This window comes from Zootermopsis nevadensis, unplaced genomic scaffold, assembly GCF_977971745.1.
Source record: "Zootermopsis nevadensis isolate Lab colony 2312 unplaced genomic scaffold, Znev_1.0 Znev_ptg000002l, whole genome shotgun sequence".
Classification (NCBI taxonomy): Eukaryota; Metazoa; Arthropoda; class Insecta; order Blattodea; family Termopsidae; genus Zootermopsis; species Zootermopsis nevadensis.
The window spans coordinates 16645057-16657502 of record NW_028259134.1 but is presented as its reverse complement, the minus strand read 5'-3'; the positions used below and the strand labels follow the sequence as shown (position 1 = coordinate 16657502).

Genomic DNA, 12446 nt, shown 5'->3' with positions numbered 1-12446 from the left:
ATGCAAGAAGTTTCCCTCTACTGTGTGTTTAGTTTTGTAAATTTTGTTACAGTTCCCACATTCCTTTTCTTCTTTAAGAAATTTTATCAGTGTATGCTTGCCATTGATAATTATCTCAGGAAGTAACAAGTGCTGCTAAGTTGTTTAGTTACACACATTCTTATAGTCATGAATTTCCCATGAGAAATGGCATGTTCTGTGGACCAAGACACCACCACAAAAGCCAAGAAGGAAATTGTAACTTTAATTAGTGGTTATAAAATATGCATTGTTTTAACTAAAATTCAGACTTACATACTTGTATAGTCACCATTGAAAGCTCAGAATCATTTAGCAGAGTATGACATTTGATAAAATTCAACAGGTGCCCCCACTTGATAAAGCCCCAAGCATATATAGAAAGCAACATTCAGCTGGGGTTTGGAGCAATAAAAATGCTTGGTCCTCTGCTTTTCCTCATGTATCATTGATTTAATGTTAGCCATTAACTGTCAGTCTAAACCCATACTTTTTGTGGATGATATTAATATTATTTCACATCCAGAAATTGACTTTCAAAATTTACATAAATGGTTGTCTGCTAGCTTCAACACATGGTTTGAAGCCAATCAACTCACATTAAACTTTGACAAAACAAACTTCATGAAATATTATACTACCAGCAAACATCTGTAGGATATGAGGATAAAAACGATTGAAGCAGTAGAAACAAATTTTTTAGCCTGCAAATTGATTATAATTTAAATAGGAGAACACAACCAGTACATTATCCCTAAACTAAGCTCAGCATGCTTTTTTATGAGGACTGTCACATCCCTTATAAAAACAAAATTAGCCTACGCGTACATGGCGTGCAGCGGGACAGCTTTATTTTATGTTTATTGGTGTCAAGTATTGTATTTGTGCTATGTCATGTTCCACATCCCAACTAAAATTTACTCTGGTTACAGGGGCATGAATGTTTACAGGAATAGACAAACGTTTCACGAATCAATTGACGCGTCAGTTTTGTCGCCGCGAAGATTCAAATCATATATATTCTACATCCATAGCTTAGGCCTAAAAGGGAATTGTGGAATGTAGCTAAATTATAGTTATGCTTGGTTATGAGGATATTCCATTCGAATAGCTCTAGATCTGCGACTGCCAGCCGCTTGATCTTAACCACAGTTATACCAACATTAACATCTGAACTGATCACTGTTTACCAGCTTTCACCCACTTACGGTTGTTTATCGAAATGAATGCAGAGATTCTATATTATTGATGTTGGTGGTATTGCATTTCAAGGTATATCAACAGAAAGCTTACATTTGATTTTAGTAGGTTATACTTCAGGATATGTCATTTTTGCATAACTGTATAATTTACTGACAAGATGTCCGGGTGTGACGATTTAAACAATGCTCGTAAAAAGTTGGAAGCTGCCCTGGGTGAAACCACAAAACAGTAAGTTTCTCACTTAAATTTTGATGTTCAGGACGTTTTAGGTTAGGAATTACGGATGTGTGCTCAGTGTATCCAAACTATGTCACATAGGTTTGTGCCCCTTTATTTGTATTATATGAGAATAATCCATGCTACATTTAATTCGCAATGCCATCAAGTTTACTTCCCTTCATGATTTTTTTGTTTCAGCTACTTCCAGTTGATGAAACTTTGGTTTCAGTTAAAGGTAATATAACACATAATTAAAGATTAATGTTGTTATTCAAGAATGACAGTTGGTGTCGGCAGGTAGTTGAAATTGGCATATATATCCTTTTAAGCGTGCACTACTTTAATATTTTCTGTGAAGCTTCTTTTATGTTAATATCATTATGTAACATTGCCAATTAGTTTGTAACATGCTAGTGCATTAATACTAGCTGACTAAGCATTTGGACAATGAACATATCCACACCTTTTGTGCTCTAATGTTTGTATGTGTATTTACCTGACTAATAAGTAACTCATGTTTATTATGTCTAGTCCTTTCTTTTATTTGGAATAGTTGTAAGTGTATGAATTTTATTATTTTTTCTCCAGATATATTCTTAGGGTATAATTTATAATTGCCATTTATAACCGTACTATTTTCTTTGTGCCTATGTTCTAATTACAATGAACAACTTTGTCTTTATGTAATATAGTCCACCAAAGAAGAATTTGATACTGAGTCTCGCAAACTAATGACAGCTGAGCAGATTCATCTGCACAATGAATTCCTCCTCTGCCTGTTCAACAAATGTCAGGGCCTTGCCTCATTTACATCACGTCCTCCTGTATCAAGTAAAACATCATTTTCACCATCCAAAAGTACAAGCAGTGCTTTGAAGGATAAAACCAATAGAAGAACTAAGGTGAAGAAAAGGAGCAGATCTGACAAAGGGAATTTTGAGGTATTTTATTACTTTGTGTGTGTGAAATAATAAGTTAAAATTTTGAAGTACAGTAGGTGGGACAGTATTGTAATGGATCTTAACAAAATAGGGTGTAAGAGCGTAGAATGGATTCTTCTGGCTCAGTACAGGGACCAGTGGCATTTTCTGTGATCATGGTAATGAAACTGTAAAAGCAGGAGAAACTTTTGATCAGCTAAGTAGCTATTAGCTTCTCAATAAGGACTCTGCTTCATGGAATTCTTTAAAAGTAATGTAATCTAAAAAGTTGCATATACATACTTCTTTCTGAAATCTAAATTTGTATAGTAATAACATAGTTGCTGTACTGGTGGTATGTTTTATTGCAGCAATGTCTGTGAGTCTTGAATCATTGTTTTGTCATCTACATAAACAAAAGGCACTTCTCTATACTGGTTTCATGATTTCTAAATAATTAAAATTATCAGTTGTTGGTAAAACATAGGGTATTTTGTTTTATTAGCATTGTTCACTATATACATGGCTTTCATTTTATCCATGATTGGAAATTTTCTCCTCTCTAATACATAATACTTTAATATAATATAATAAAGCTTTACAACATTTGAGCATCTGAATGATACTTAATTTCCGTACATTTAAACATATTTCGTTGTTAGCTGTTTAACTAATTTTTTGTAACTGAGATACTAGTACATTTTAGCCTGCTTTCCATATTTATAAGTGAAGACAGACTTCTTATATTATGTCTTTGTATCCCCCATAAGAGCATTTGAACGAATGCGCCTGTGCACTTTTTATTTTGCACAATACTGATATTACGGTACACTTTGTACAGTTCATCTTGTAAGACATTGCTTGCTTTCCCACACTGTGCAATTGTTTGATATGTAACTGTGTTGTTGTGGGGGATATTCAGATGATATTGTGTAATTGTGTTGCAGCCAGCAGATATTGCTGACTATATTGTTCCACCAAATGCTCTGCCACCACATGTACATGAAGAACCATTACGTTACAGTGCACAAGAATTGTTCTTACCGGACATGCCACTTATTTTTGGTCGTATGATACTGTCTGCTTGGGAAGTGGGTCTTGATGGAGCAGAGGAACATGCTGCAGAACTCTTGGTTGTTGGTGTTCAGGTATTAACAAAGTAACTAAAGAATGTCCTACATTTTAATAGCTATGTAAGACTTGAGGTTCTCACAGCGGTGAGTATGAAGATTTCCGTCTTCTGGGTTGTTGCGCAGTGTAGTCTGGTCGATGTTAACCAACGTTTCAGAGGTCATACTGCCTCCGTCATCAGGGTCATCATATTCATTTTAATAGCTACTTAAATGTTTAATATGTCTGTTCTTATGAAGTAATTTTGTTGTATTCCCACTGTCATGGGGTCATCTTAAGGATGGCTAAATGCAGTAGTAATTTGTGGGACAAAGAGTAACTTAATGATCCTGAAATTACTGTGTACATTTTACTTATCTCTGGTTGTTATGCAGCATTTTTTGAAGAATGTGCTGACAGCTATTTTGGGTCGAAGGAAAGGATACAAAGTGCGAGAAGATCATTTCTTATATGCCATGGGATCAGCAGTACCTAATCCATGGCTTTGTAACACAATGAATATTATAGATGATGTGGCAGTGAGGTAAATACATATCCATGTTTTAACTCCCTAGTACAGAGTATTTCCTGAATAGTTCTAGAACCCAAAGTAATATTGAATGATCTTGCACTATTAACAAGTGTAATCACTTTCTTGAGAGTACATGAAGTGAAAGAATAGGAGGTAGAGCCAGTTGAGGCTTACATGCAGAAGTCATCCCTTAAGTGTGGACACAACTTTAGGCAGAAGAAGAACTACTTTCTCAGCTAACATGAGGAGCAGGATATCCACAGTTTTTAGAATCTTTTTAGTGTTGCCTCTCCTTTAGGTTCACTACAGTGGCAAAGAGGCCAGTGTTCTTTGTCTGGGCTGTTAGGCCAAGTGTGTTTGGTGGTATCCACTTACATGTTCACACAGAGATGCTACCCACAAGAACAACATACGAGGTGCGATCGGAAAGTTTACAGACTGCGCCTATAAAAACCCGTACACTTATCTCAGGTATTAAATTCATCCATCACCCTCAAAGTAGTTCCCCTGGGAGTGAACACAACGCTCGTACTACATCCGGTTCGCCCTCTATTGACACAGTCTTGAAACTTTCTGATCGCACCTTGTATGCCCAGTGGTTTTCTGGGTCTCCAGTTATGTGGTATAAAATAACCAAATAAATGACAAAATGGAGTCCTTCACAGCTGTACATGCCAAATGCCTGTAATGCAAATCATTTTCAATGATTCATTTTCCTTCCTGACAGAAAATATGCATGGCGGGAAACTTAATTTATATAACTTGTTTTGCCTTTAAGCTTGTCGACTAACATAAATGAAGCTGGAAGGATGAAGTCACCAGTACACAACTTATCATTGGATGAAATAGAGCAGAAGGCAGCTTATGAAATAGCATGTGGTGATGTTGCTAGTATTGTCCAATATCCAGTTAATGCTTATCAAGTCCTGGAAGCTCTCCAGGTTAGTATAACTATCTGTGTTAATTTCTTAACTCATTATTGCTTATATAATTTATACACTCACATTATTGCATTGTTATTACATTGTAAATGTCCCGCGCCTTAGCTGCGCGGTCTGGGGCATCATGCTTCAGACCGGCGATACGAAATGCACGCTGGTTCGAGTCTCGGGGGGGAAAAGAAATTTTTCACATGAGCTTTCGACCAGTGTATGGGACTGGTGCCAACCCAGCATCATGAGGAAATTGGGGAGCTACAGTAGGTAGCGTAATCCAGTCATGGAAACTAGCAATGGCTGGGGGTTCGTCATGCTGACCACACATCACCCTATATCTGGTTGGATGATCGTTCACCTCTGCTTAGGCATGTGAACGTGAGGCCAGCAGTCAAGCTAGTCGGCTTTGGCTCTAAGAGGGCTGTTACGCCACGGATTGAATTAATTTAATTTTTATTACATTGTAAATAAACATTTGAGATTACTGAGTGGTAGGGCAGTAATTTGATTATTACTGTGTTTACTAGTATATGTAATGTTTGTGTGCTAGGTTCATCGTAATGTGATTCCATCTCACACAGTATACAGTGTGAACATTGAACGTGTCATTAACACGTTAAATCATCCAGCCAACGAAGAAATTGAGGGAGCAATGTGATTTGCCAGGTGAGAATTAAAGTATGAATAACTGTATGTTTCCATTTTAACAGATTGGCTACTATGAAGGTCATAAGTGGTCTCACAGGTATTAATTTTACTACCATGAGAGGCACTGGTGGGTTACAGGACTGTATTGTTACATGAAATCCCAGTCTTTATAGAGTGAAGTAATGCATTTCTAACACCTTAGCCGGCACATGAATGATAACTGAAAAAATTTCTTAGGAGCCACCGTGTTAATGTGATCCTAAGATCTTTCCACTGTGGTTCAGCCAACTTGGTGTGATAATAGAAACCATTAATGAAACTCCAGCGTGTGTATCTTGATACTTTGTAATTCAGTTTGAAACTGTCTGTAGTATGAATACTTGTTCATCTGTTCTTGAGTTGTGGTAGAGCGTGTAGATTGTAAGACCGCCAGTTGATGGCAGTATGATCTACACTGAAAGATGCAACACACAGAAATGAACAGGTCTGTAACTTATGCTAAAGTGTTAGTTAGTTAGTTAGTTAATTCCTTTTATTCCTATTGGGAACATAGGGCTGATATAAAGCTCCTCCACCTCACTCGGTTTTGGCGAGTGCCTTAATTTCCTTCCAACTTTTACCATGTGATCTTGCTTCCTTTTCAATAGATCTCTGCCATGTAACCTTATTCTTGTTCTTTTTTTCATGCTTAGGGTCATCAACAGAGAATCAGGCCGGTATTGTTTTATATCAGTTTCTTTCATATTAGAGATTTAAGGCAGTGTGGGTTTTGAGCCGCTCAGCTGCCCGAACCTGGTGGAGGGGCTGCCTCCTTTGGTCCCCAGGCTGGCCGGACTGCTTCTTTGCTTGCCCCTTCTCCTCAGACCTTACCGGCATGGGTGGCTCTACCAGGAACATACGTTCTGGCCAGCATTACTCTTCGGGTCATTAGGGGACTGAACCCTCCCACCAACATTAAGGTCTTGCAGTCCCTAGGGAGGGATGCTAAAGTGTAAAGAACACTAAAATATGTGAATGGACTAGGTAGAATACCAGCAGAACTGATTTGAAATGGAACCAATGAACTTCTTAGAAACATATAACTGGAGAAACATACTGGAAGATGAAGATTTGAAAGTAGCATACTTTTCAGCAAAACATAAAGGATGATAGAGTGCACAGTATTTCTGTAGTGAGTATAGCTAGAGTGTATGGACATTGTAAAATTCTCTTTGTAAACAAAAATCAAAGGAACAATCAGGATATAGATGGGGTCATTTATAATTGGTAATATATTTTTTAGGACAGTTAACTGAAGAACAGAAGGAAATTGCAGTATAAAAGAAGTTTGTTGATTTGACAAGAACTTACGATAATGTAACTGCTATATTATGTGATGGAAATCCTTAAAGAAAAGATATATAAGCACAGATAATATTAAAACATTACAACATTTGTGTGAAAATTCTGCTTAAAAAATGTAAATAGGAAATAAATTATGAACAGGTAATATATATAGTGTATAGTTGGACAAAAAGTGTAGTTGTATGGATATACCCATTGGAAATCATTTTATTCCCTTCATTTCGTAAATGACCAACTAATAACCCAAGATAAAGCGTGAGGTTTTACATACGTTAAAGAATTGGAGAAATTACAGTTTGCAAAGCACTGCCCTGTGCATGGCGTGGGAAATTGTGTCAAATTGGCGGAGTAGCCAACCGTTGTGACGAGAACTACGTAATGAAAGAAGTGTGTTATACTATTAATGGTCCTTTATTTTTATATTCTATATTTTAGTTATCATGGACATATGCCTGGACATAATGTGTAATCTGAACCTATAACAGTGTTTATGGATAAAAGCATAAATTGTGGGTGAGAAGTTAACATGTCGAAGTTGCTAATTTGTACGTAAGAAGCCAATGTGCGTTCCATGCTTTTAAGGTTATGATTGTCATGTGTTGCGTTTAATGCATCGGTTATTTCGTTTGAATTAATAATTTTGGCGTTCGAAGAAAGAAGCACCATTTGAAGTGAAATGCTTGTGAAAACATGTTTTTTGTCGTAATAGTATTGTGTGTTTAGATTCTCTGTCGTGTAGTCTGGTTAAGGAGATTTTTAATTTTGGTAACTCGGCAGGTTTTTTGGTCTTCATAGGCTACAGAGTTAAGTTACAATATTTTTTCGCAAGTTTGTAGATCATATTTGAAGTAAGTTATTGTATAATGTAATTCTAGCATAAAAATCTGTATCTTTGAGGGGATTCGTCAGAAGTAACGAGAGTGTGACATAATGTCAAAAAACTTGTACTGAATTATAAGCGAAACCGAGGAATGTACAATTTGTGTTAAGTAGAACCTCAACACAGTGCTACATGCAAATTAATTTTGCTGTGATTTGCACTTGCTTTTGTGGAGTAATATCCGTTTCCAGGAATAGGAATAAACTATATGTACTGTTTCAGTCTGCCTATTCTTGCATAATAGAAGGTAAGTTACAAACCCATACCAGGTCTTATAAATTGCTGGCCCAGTTTTTGTAAATTATTCTGCTGATTCAGATATGCCACAGAGAAAATGAATACACTTCTTTTATTCTGTACTTATGTGCATGATACATGAATTATATTCTGAGTATATTTTAAGATGGGCTTTGGAAGAGGTAAATGATCACCAGAAACTCATTTGTGCTGAATGTATGTACATGAATAATCTGATGATATTTTAAGAGAGGTTTGTAACAAGACAGAATTTGCACAAAGTTTACAGACCTTAAATATCTTTTTAACAATAACCCTACCTCTGTTCACTAGTTAGTGGCATTCCAGTAGCATGGGTAGCTGAGTGTGGATAAGGTTCAGAAGGTTTGTGACAGTGGTCTAGTATCATAAGATATTCCCTGAAATTGCCCATTATCTGTAGTGGTTATTTTTATAACCAAGTTTGGTAGTTTGGCTGGCTTGAAAATGTTGTAGACATAATCCTACACGTAGAAACATCCTTTCATCTAGAATGTGTGAAGTTATGCATTCTTTGTGAACAATGATTAATTACTCTAGTTATTGTTCAGAAAAGTTTACCATTCCTGAGTTATCAGTTTCATTATAAATAAATGCTTTCAGGTATGATAGATATAAATATTTGCAGTTATAAGAAAGGTTATTTTGTAAAGATGTGTGCACAATTTTATGAAAGTTATTAACATTTTTAAGCATGCTTGGCATAGCAGTAGAAACCTGTTGTACTTTGTGTTTGCAGTCATGCAAAAAATGACTCTTGACTTTCAGAAAATAATGATCTTCAAAATAAAATTTGGCATATCATTTTGAAAGACATTCTAGAAGTTGTAAAATAACTTCTTTTCGGGTATATTTATTTTGTATCTTTTTGTTCTTGCAGTATATCTTTCTGTCACAAACTTGTTCTAAATTAACATACTGTTAATGGATATGAGAATAGTTTAATGATATATATTTTCTGTTACAGTGTTGCTAGAAGAATGGCCAATGAAATGGAAAAGAATAATGTTAAAGTGGGTGATTACATAGTTATCCAGAGACAGAATTACACTAAACTGCATAAAGTGACTTTGAAGGGTATTGTAATGTTGGGAAAAGATCAGTTAGAACTGGGACCAATTATTGGCAGACCTGTATGGAAGACTTACAAAATGATACCAAAGAAGAATGGAAAACGTGTTTTTGTGCTGAAAGAATGTGATAACTATGAATCCCTAGCAGAACAATTAAAAAAGGATGTGTCATGTGGATCAGATAACAGAAATATATTTGATGATGGCAGATCTCAGTTGCTATCTACAGAAGAGATAGTGAGCTTGCGTACCAGTGGTATGTCTGGACAAGCTATTGTTGGACAGTTGATTGAGAACAGCAAAACATTTCGGGACAAGACAGAGTACTCACAAGAGAAGTACTTAAAAAAGAAAGAGAAAAAATACTTTGAGTATATAACAATCCGATGGCCAACTATAAGACTTATAACTGAGGTCATGTACCGTACAGATCCATTGAAGATCATGGGTCTTCGCATGGATACGTTATCACAGATTTTGACCATTGTTGGCATACATACCCATGGTACATACATGGTGTATGAGAGTGGATGCCAAGGGCTTGTAGCAGCTGCCATGTTGAACAACATCAATATTGGTGGACAACTTGTCCATATCCATCCTGGAAATTTGCCTCAGAAACAAGCAATCCTTGCAATGAATTATGACAATGACAAAATGTCTTGTCTTATTAGTGTTAATATATATAGTCTCCTTCGAAAGCTTCAAGAAAATTCTGCATCAGATGAAAACAATGTTGAAGTGAACAAGAAAGAAAGTGTAATTAATGAGAGCTTTTTATCAGAATCTGAAAGTGACAATAAAGCAATAAAGAATGAGGAAAATTCTTCAAATGATGTAATTGATACAAAGGAAAATGTTATAACTGAAAAAGGTTCTGGAAGTGGTAGATTGGTATGCGATTCTTTGAAGAAGGATGATAAGGAGTTTGTGGAGGAAAAGGAAATAACTTTAAATGTAGTTCATGAAAGAAAGAGGAAGCATTCTGACCCAGGTGAAAGCATGTCAAAGAAGCCACGGTGGGAGCTAGAAACTGAGAAGGCAGCTGACTTTCTCAGGCCATCCAAAGCAGATGGCCTAGTAATAATTTCTCGTGAACACCCTTCCAACATTTTGACTGCTTTGTTGCCATATGTTGCTCCTTCAAGACCATTTATTATATTTTGCCCATATCGAGAACCACTTTTGGAAATATACATACAACTTAAGAGAAAGAACAATACTGTTGGACTTCGAGTAACAGAGACATGGCTTCGCTCTCATCAGATCCTGCCAAGCCGCACACACCCAGACATCTTGATGAGTGGGAGTGGAGGATATCTTTTGACTGGGATAGTTGTGGAATGTAGCACCAATACACAGGAATCAGGTTCATCACTGCAGTAATGCTGTTGTAAATGGCTGCAACAGAATTTTTATTCATTATTTAATAAAGTGAAAGAATGTGGAAATTATGCATTTTCTGAAAAGAAAATATCCAAAGTCTACAATTATTATCATGTCCTTTTTTGTATTGTATACTAATTTATGTGTTTACTATGCTACCTCTTATAATGGTAAAACAGTAACTCATTGTTTACTATAATAAATTCTCCTTGGGCTACCAGCCATGTTAGGTGGCTTAATTAAGAAAACACCAACGTTTCAAGAACCGTCTTTGTCCTTGTCAACTTACGTAGCTGGTAACCCAAGAAGAATTTATTATACTTAATCGTCGTGAAAGCTTCAGATCATGTGTCACTGTTTTCTGTTAGCAAGCTTTTTCATGGACACAACGAAAGACGAGATATACTTAATGACTTGTTGAGATTTAAGTTTTTTGTGGAATATTATCTACCAGTAGCCCATTGAGTTTTGGTACATTGGCATTTTCAGAATCACAAGAAAATGTTAGCAGTTTTAAAGGAGAAGCTGTCCTGCCACATGCCATGTAGGTCCTAAGGTGGAGAGGTGGTATAGCTCTAAAGCTTTAGTAAATTTAAGTCTGTTGTTACTCCTTAACATCATAGATGTATAGACATATAGACATAACTTTCCTTGTGTGGATATTATTGGCAGTCACTAAAAAATAATATGTAACTGCTTCATTATGTGAAGTTGCAGGATGATAATGAAGTAATTAGGATGGGACAGTTTGAGTACTTTTTCTACATTTACCTTGAACTGAGGAATAATATGCTTCTGAGATTTGAAGTGTAGGGTTTGGAAGTTTGAAGGATTGTTGTCAGTATCTAATCTAGTAATGTTGGAAGTTGATGTGAGGTGAAGTGGGGGGCTGTCATCGACATAAATGAGGAATACTTTTTGTCCGGTTGAGCCATGGCAGTGATTTTTATCGTAAGTAGGCAAACGCATTTGCTGACAAGTTCGTTGATGGAAATGCCTCGGAATTATATATTATGTAATTATGTATTTAACTTCTGTAACAGTACAGCGTCAAATCCATTGTGTAAAAGCTTATATTTGAGGTTCAGTGAAAGTGTCGATTGAGGTCTTGCGTTTTGTTAAGCGGCGTCTTTTTATGGAAGCGATGCGTTTCTCCAAAACGTTTGTAATCACGTCCAAGACTACTGGCGTCACAACTCAGAAGACTGTAATCAACATTCTGTGCAATTTCTTCGTAGTTCAAGATTACCCTTTGGTGTTTGTCATAAGTTTGCTGCCGGAAATTCCCATTCGTGCACATTTCGTTATGAATGTGTACAGTTTTGTCCGTTTAGGTTGGTAGATAGATTATGTGGTTGCAGTTTGGCTTCGTGACGAAAGTCATATGCAAAGAAATTAGAGTGGGTCATGACAATGTCGACCGGCATTTGTGTGTAGCCTTGGTGGTAATGTGAGAAGGTAATTCGTACTGCAATTTTTCGTTAGTACCTGGTGGAAGGATAGAAGAACAAAACGCAAGCGAAAAGTGAGTGTCATTATTTGATTCTAAGTGTAGTTTATTTTCCGATGTTGACCAAGTTATCAATATACCTTGTACCAGTTTACCTGTGGGGTTAGTGTCATTGACATGGACTCTAAAACAAAACAGATCACAGTATTATATTTTTATTCGTTGTGTAACCAATTAATTTTTTAGTATTTACCACTATTTTTAAATAACGTGTGAGGACGTAATCGTATGAAAAAGTGACAAGTGTCCGCAGGATATTATGCAGCGTTACATACTTTGTCCGTGGACATGCACTAGAGGCTTTAGTTATTTCGTGTGTGTCCGTATAAAATAAAATAGATATATTTAAAAAATAACACCCAGTAGCATATGGTGATTCCACTCTGGGACTT

The 12446-nt window shown here is 36.3% G+C and overlaps 2 protein-coding genes and 1 long non-coding RNA gene across 7 annotated transcripts; 2 read left to right on the top strand and 1 right to left on the bottom strand.

Moving 5' to 3' along the window:
- The first annotated feature begins 1195 nt into the window (after positions 1-1195).
- On the top strand, positions 1196-9195 carry LOC110838438 (tRNA methyltransferase 6 non-catalytic subunit). 5 transcript variants are annotated; one of them, XM_022081632.2, is made up of 8 exons: positions 1196-1290; positions 1639-1675; positions 2133-2381; positions 3308-3508; positions 3866-4014; positions 4781-4943; positions 5488-5603; positions 6278-7078. In XM_022081632.2, the coding sequence occupies exons 2-7, from the start codon at positions 1652-1654 to the stop codon at positions 5593-5595; spliced, it is 894 nt and encodes a 297-aa protein (XP_021937324.2). In that variant the 5' UTR covers positions 1196-1290; positions 1639-1651; the 3' UTR covers positions 5596-5603; positions 6278-7078. The 5 variants fall into 5 exon arrangements, with proteins under 5 accessions (XP_021937324.2, XP_021937323.2, XP_021937322.2 ...); XM_022081631.2 differs by lacking the exon at positions 6278-7078 and adding an exon at positions 9053-9195 and having other exon boundaries at positions 1205-1449; XM_022081630.2 differs by having other exon boundaries at positions 1205-1449; positions 6334-7078.
- On the top strand, positions 7195-10632 carry Trmt6 (tRNA methyltransferase 6 non-catalytic subunit). The gene is made up of 2 exons (XM_087351383.1): positions 7195-7442; positions 9053-10632. The coding sequence occupies exons 1-2, from the start codon at positions 7420-7422 to the stop codon at positions 10542-10544; spliced, it is 1515 nt and encodes a 504-aa protein (XP_087207509.1). The 5' UTR covers positions 7195-7419; the 3' UTR covers positions 10545-10632.
- Positions 7804-11876, bottom strand: LOC147875088 (uncharacterized). The gene is made up of 2 exons (XR_015535849.1): positions 11316-11876; positions 7804-10559 (listed from the first exon to the last, which is right to left on the bottom strand). It is a non-coding gene; the product is annotated as an uncharacterized LOC147875088 (long non-coding RNA).
- Positions 11877-12446: the final 570 nt, after the last annotated feature.

Coding starts and splice junctions, on each gene's coding strand:
- Trmt6 (XM_087351383.1), top strand. CDS start 7,420: ATGGATAAAAGCATAAATTGTGG. Junction 7,443..9,052: donor GATAAAAGCATAAATTGTGG/GTGAGAAGTTAA, acceptor TTTCTGTTACAG/TGTTGCTAGAAGAATGGCCA.
- LOC110838438 (XM_022081631.2), top strand. CDS start 1,379: ATGTCCGGGTGTGACGATTTAAACAATGCTCGTAAAAAGTTGGAAGCT. Junction 1,450..1,638: donor CTGGGTGAAACCACAAAACA/GTAAGTTTCTCA, acceptor TTTTTGTTTCAG/CTACTTCCAGTTGATGAAAC. Junction 3,509..3,865: donor TCTTGGTTGTTGGTGTTCAG/GTATTAACAAAG, acceptor GTTGTTATGCAG/CATTTTTTGAAGAATGTGCT.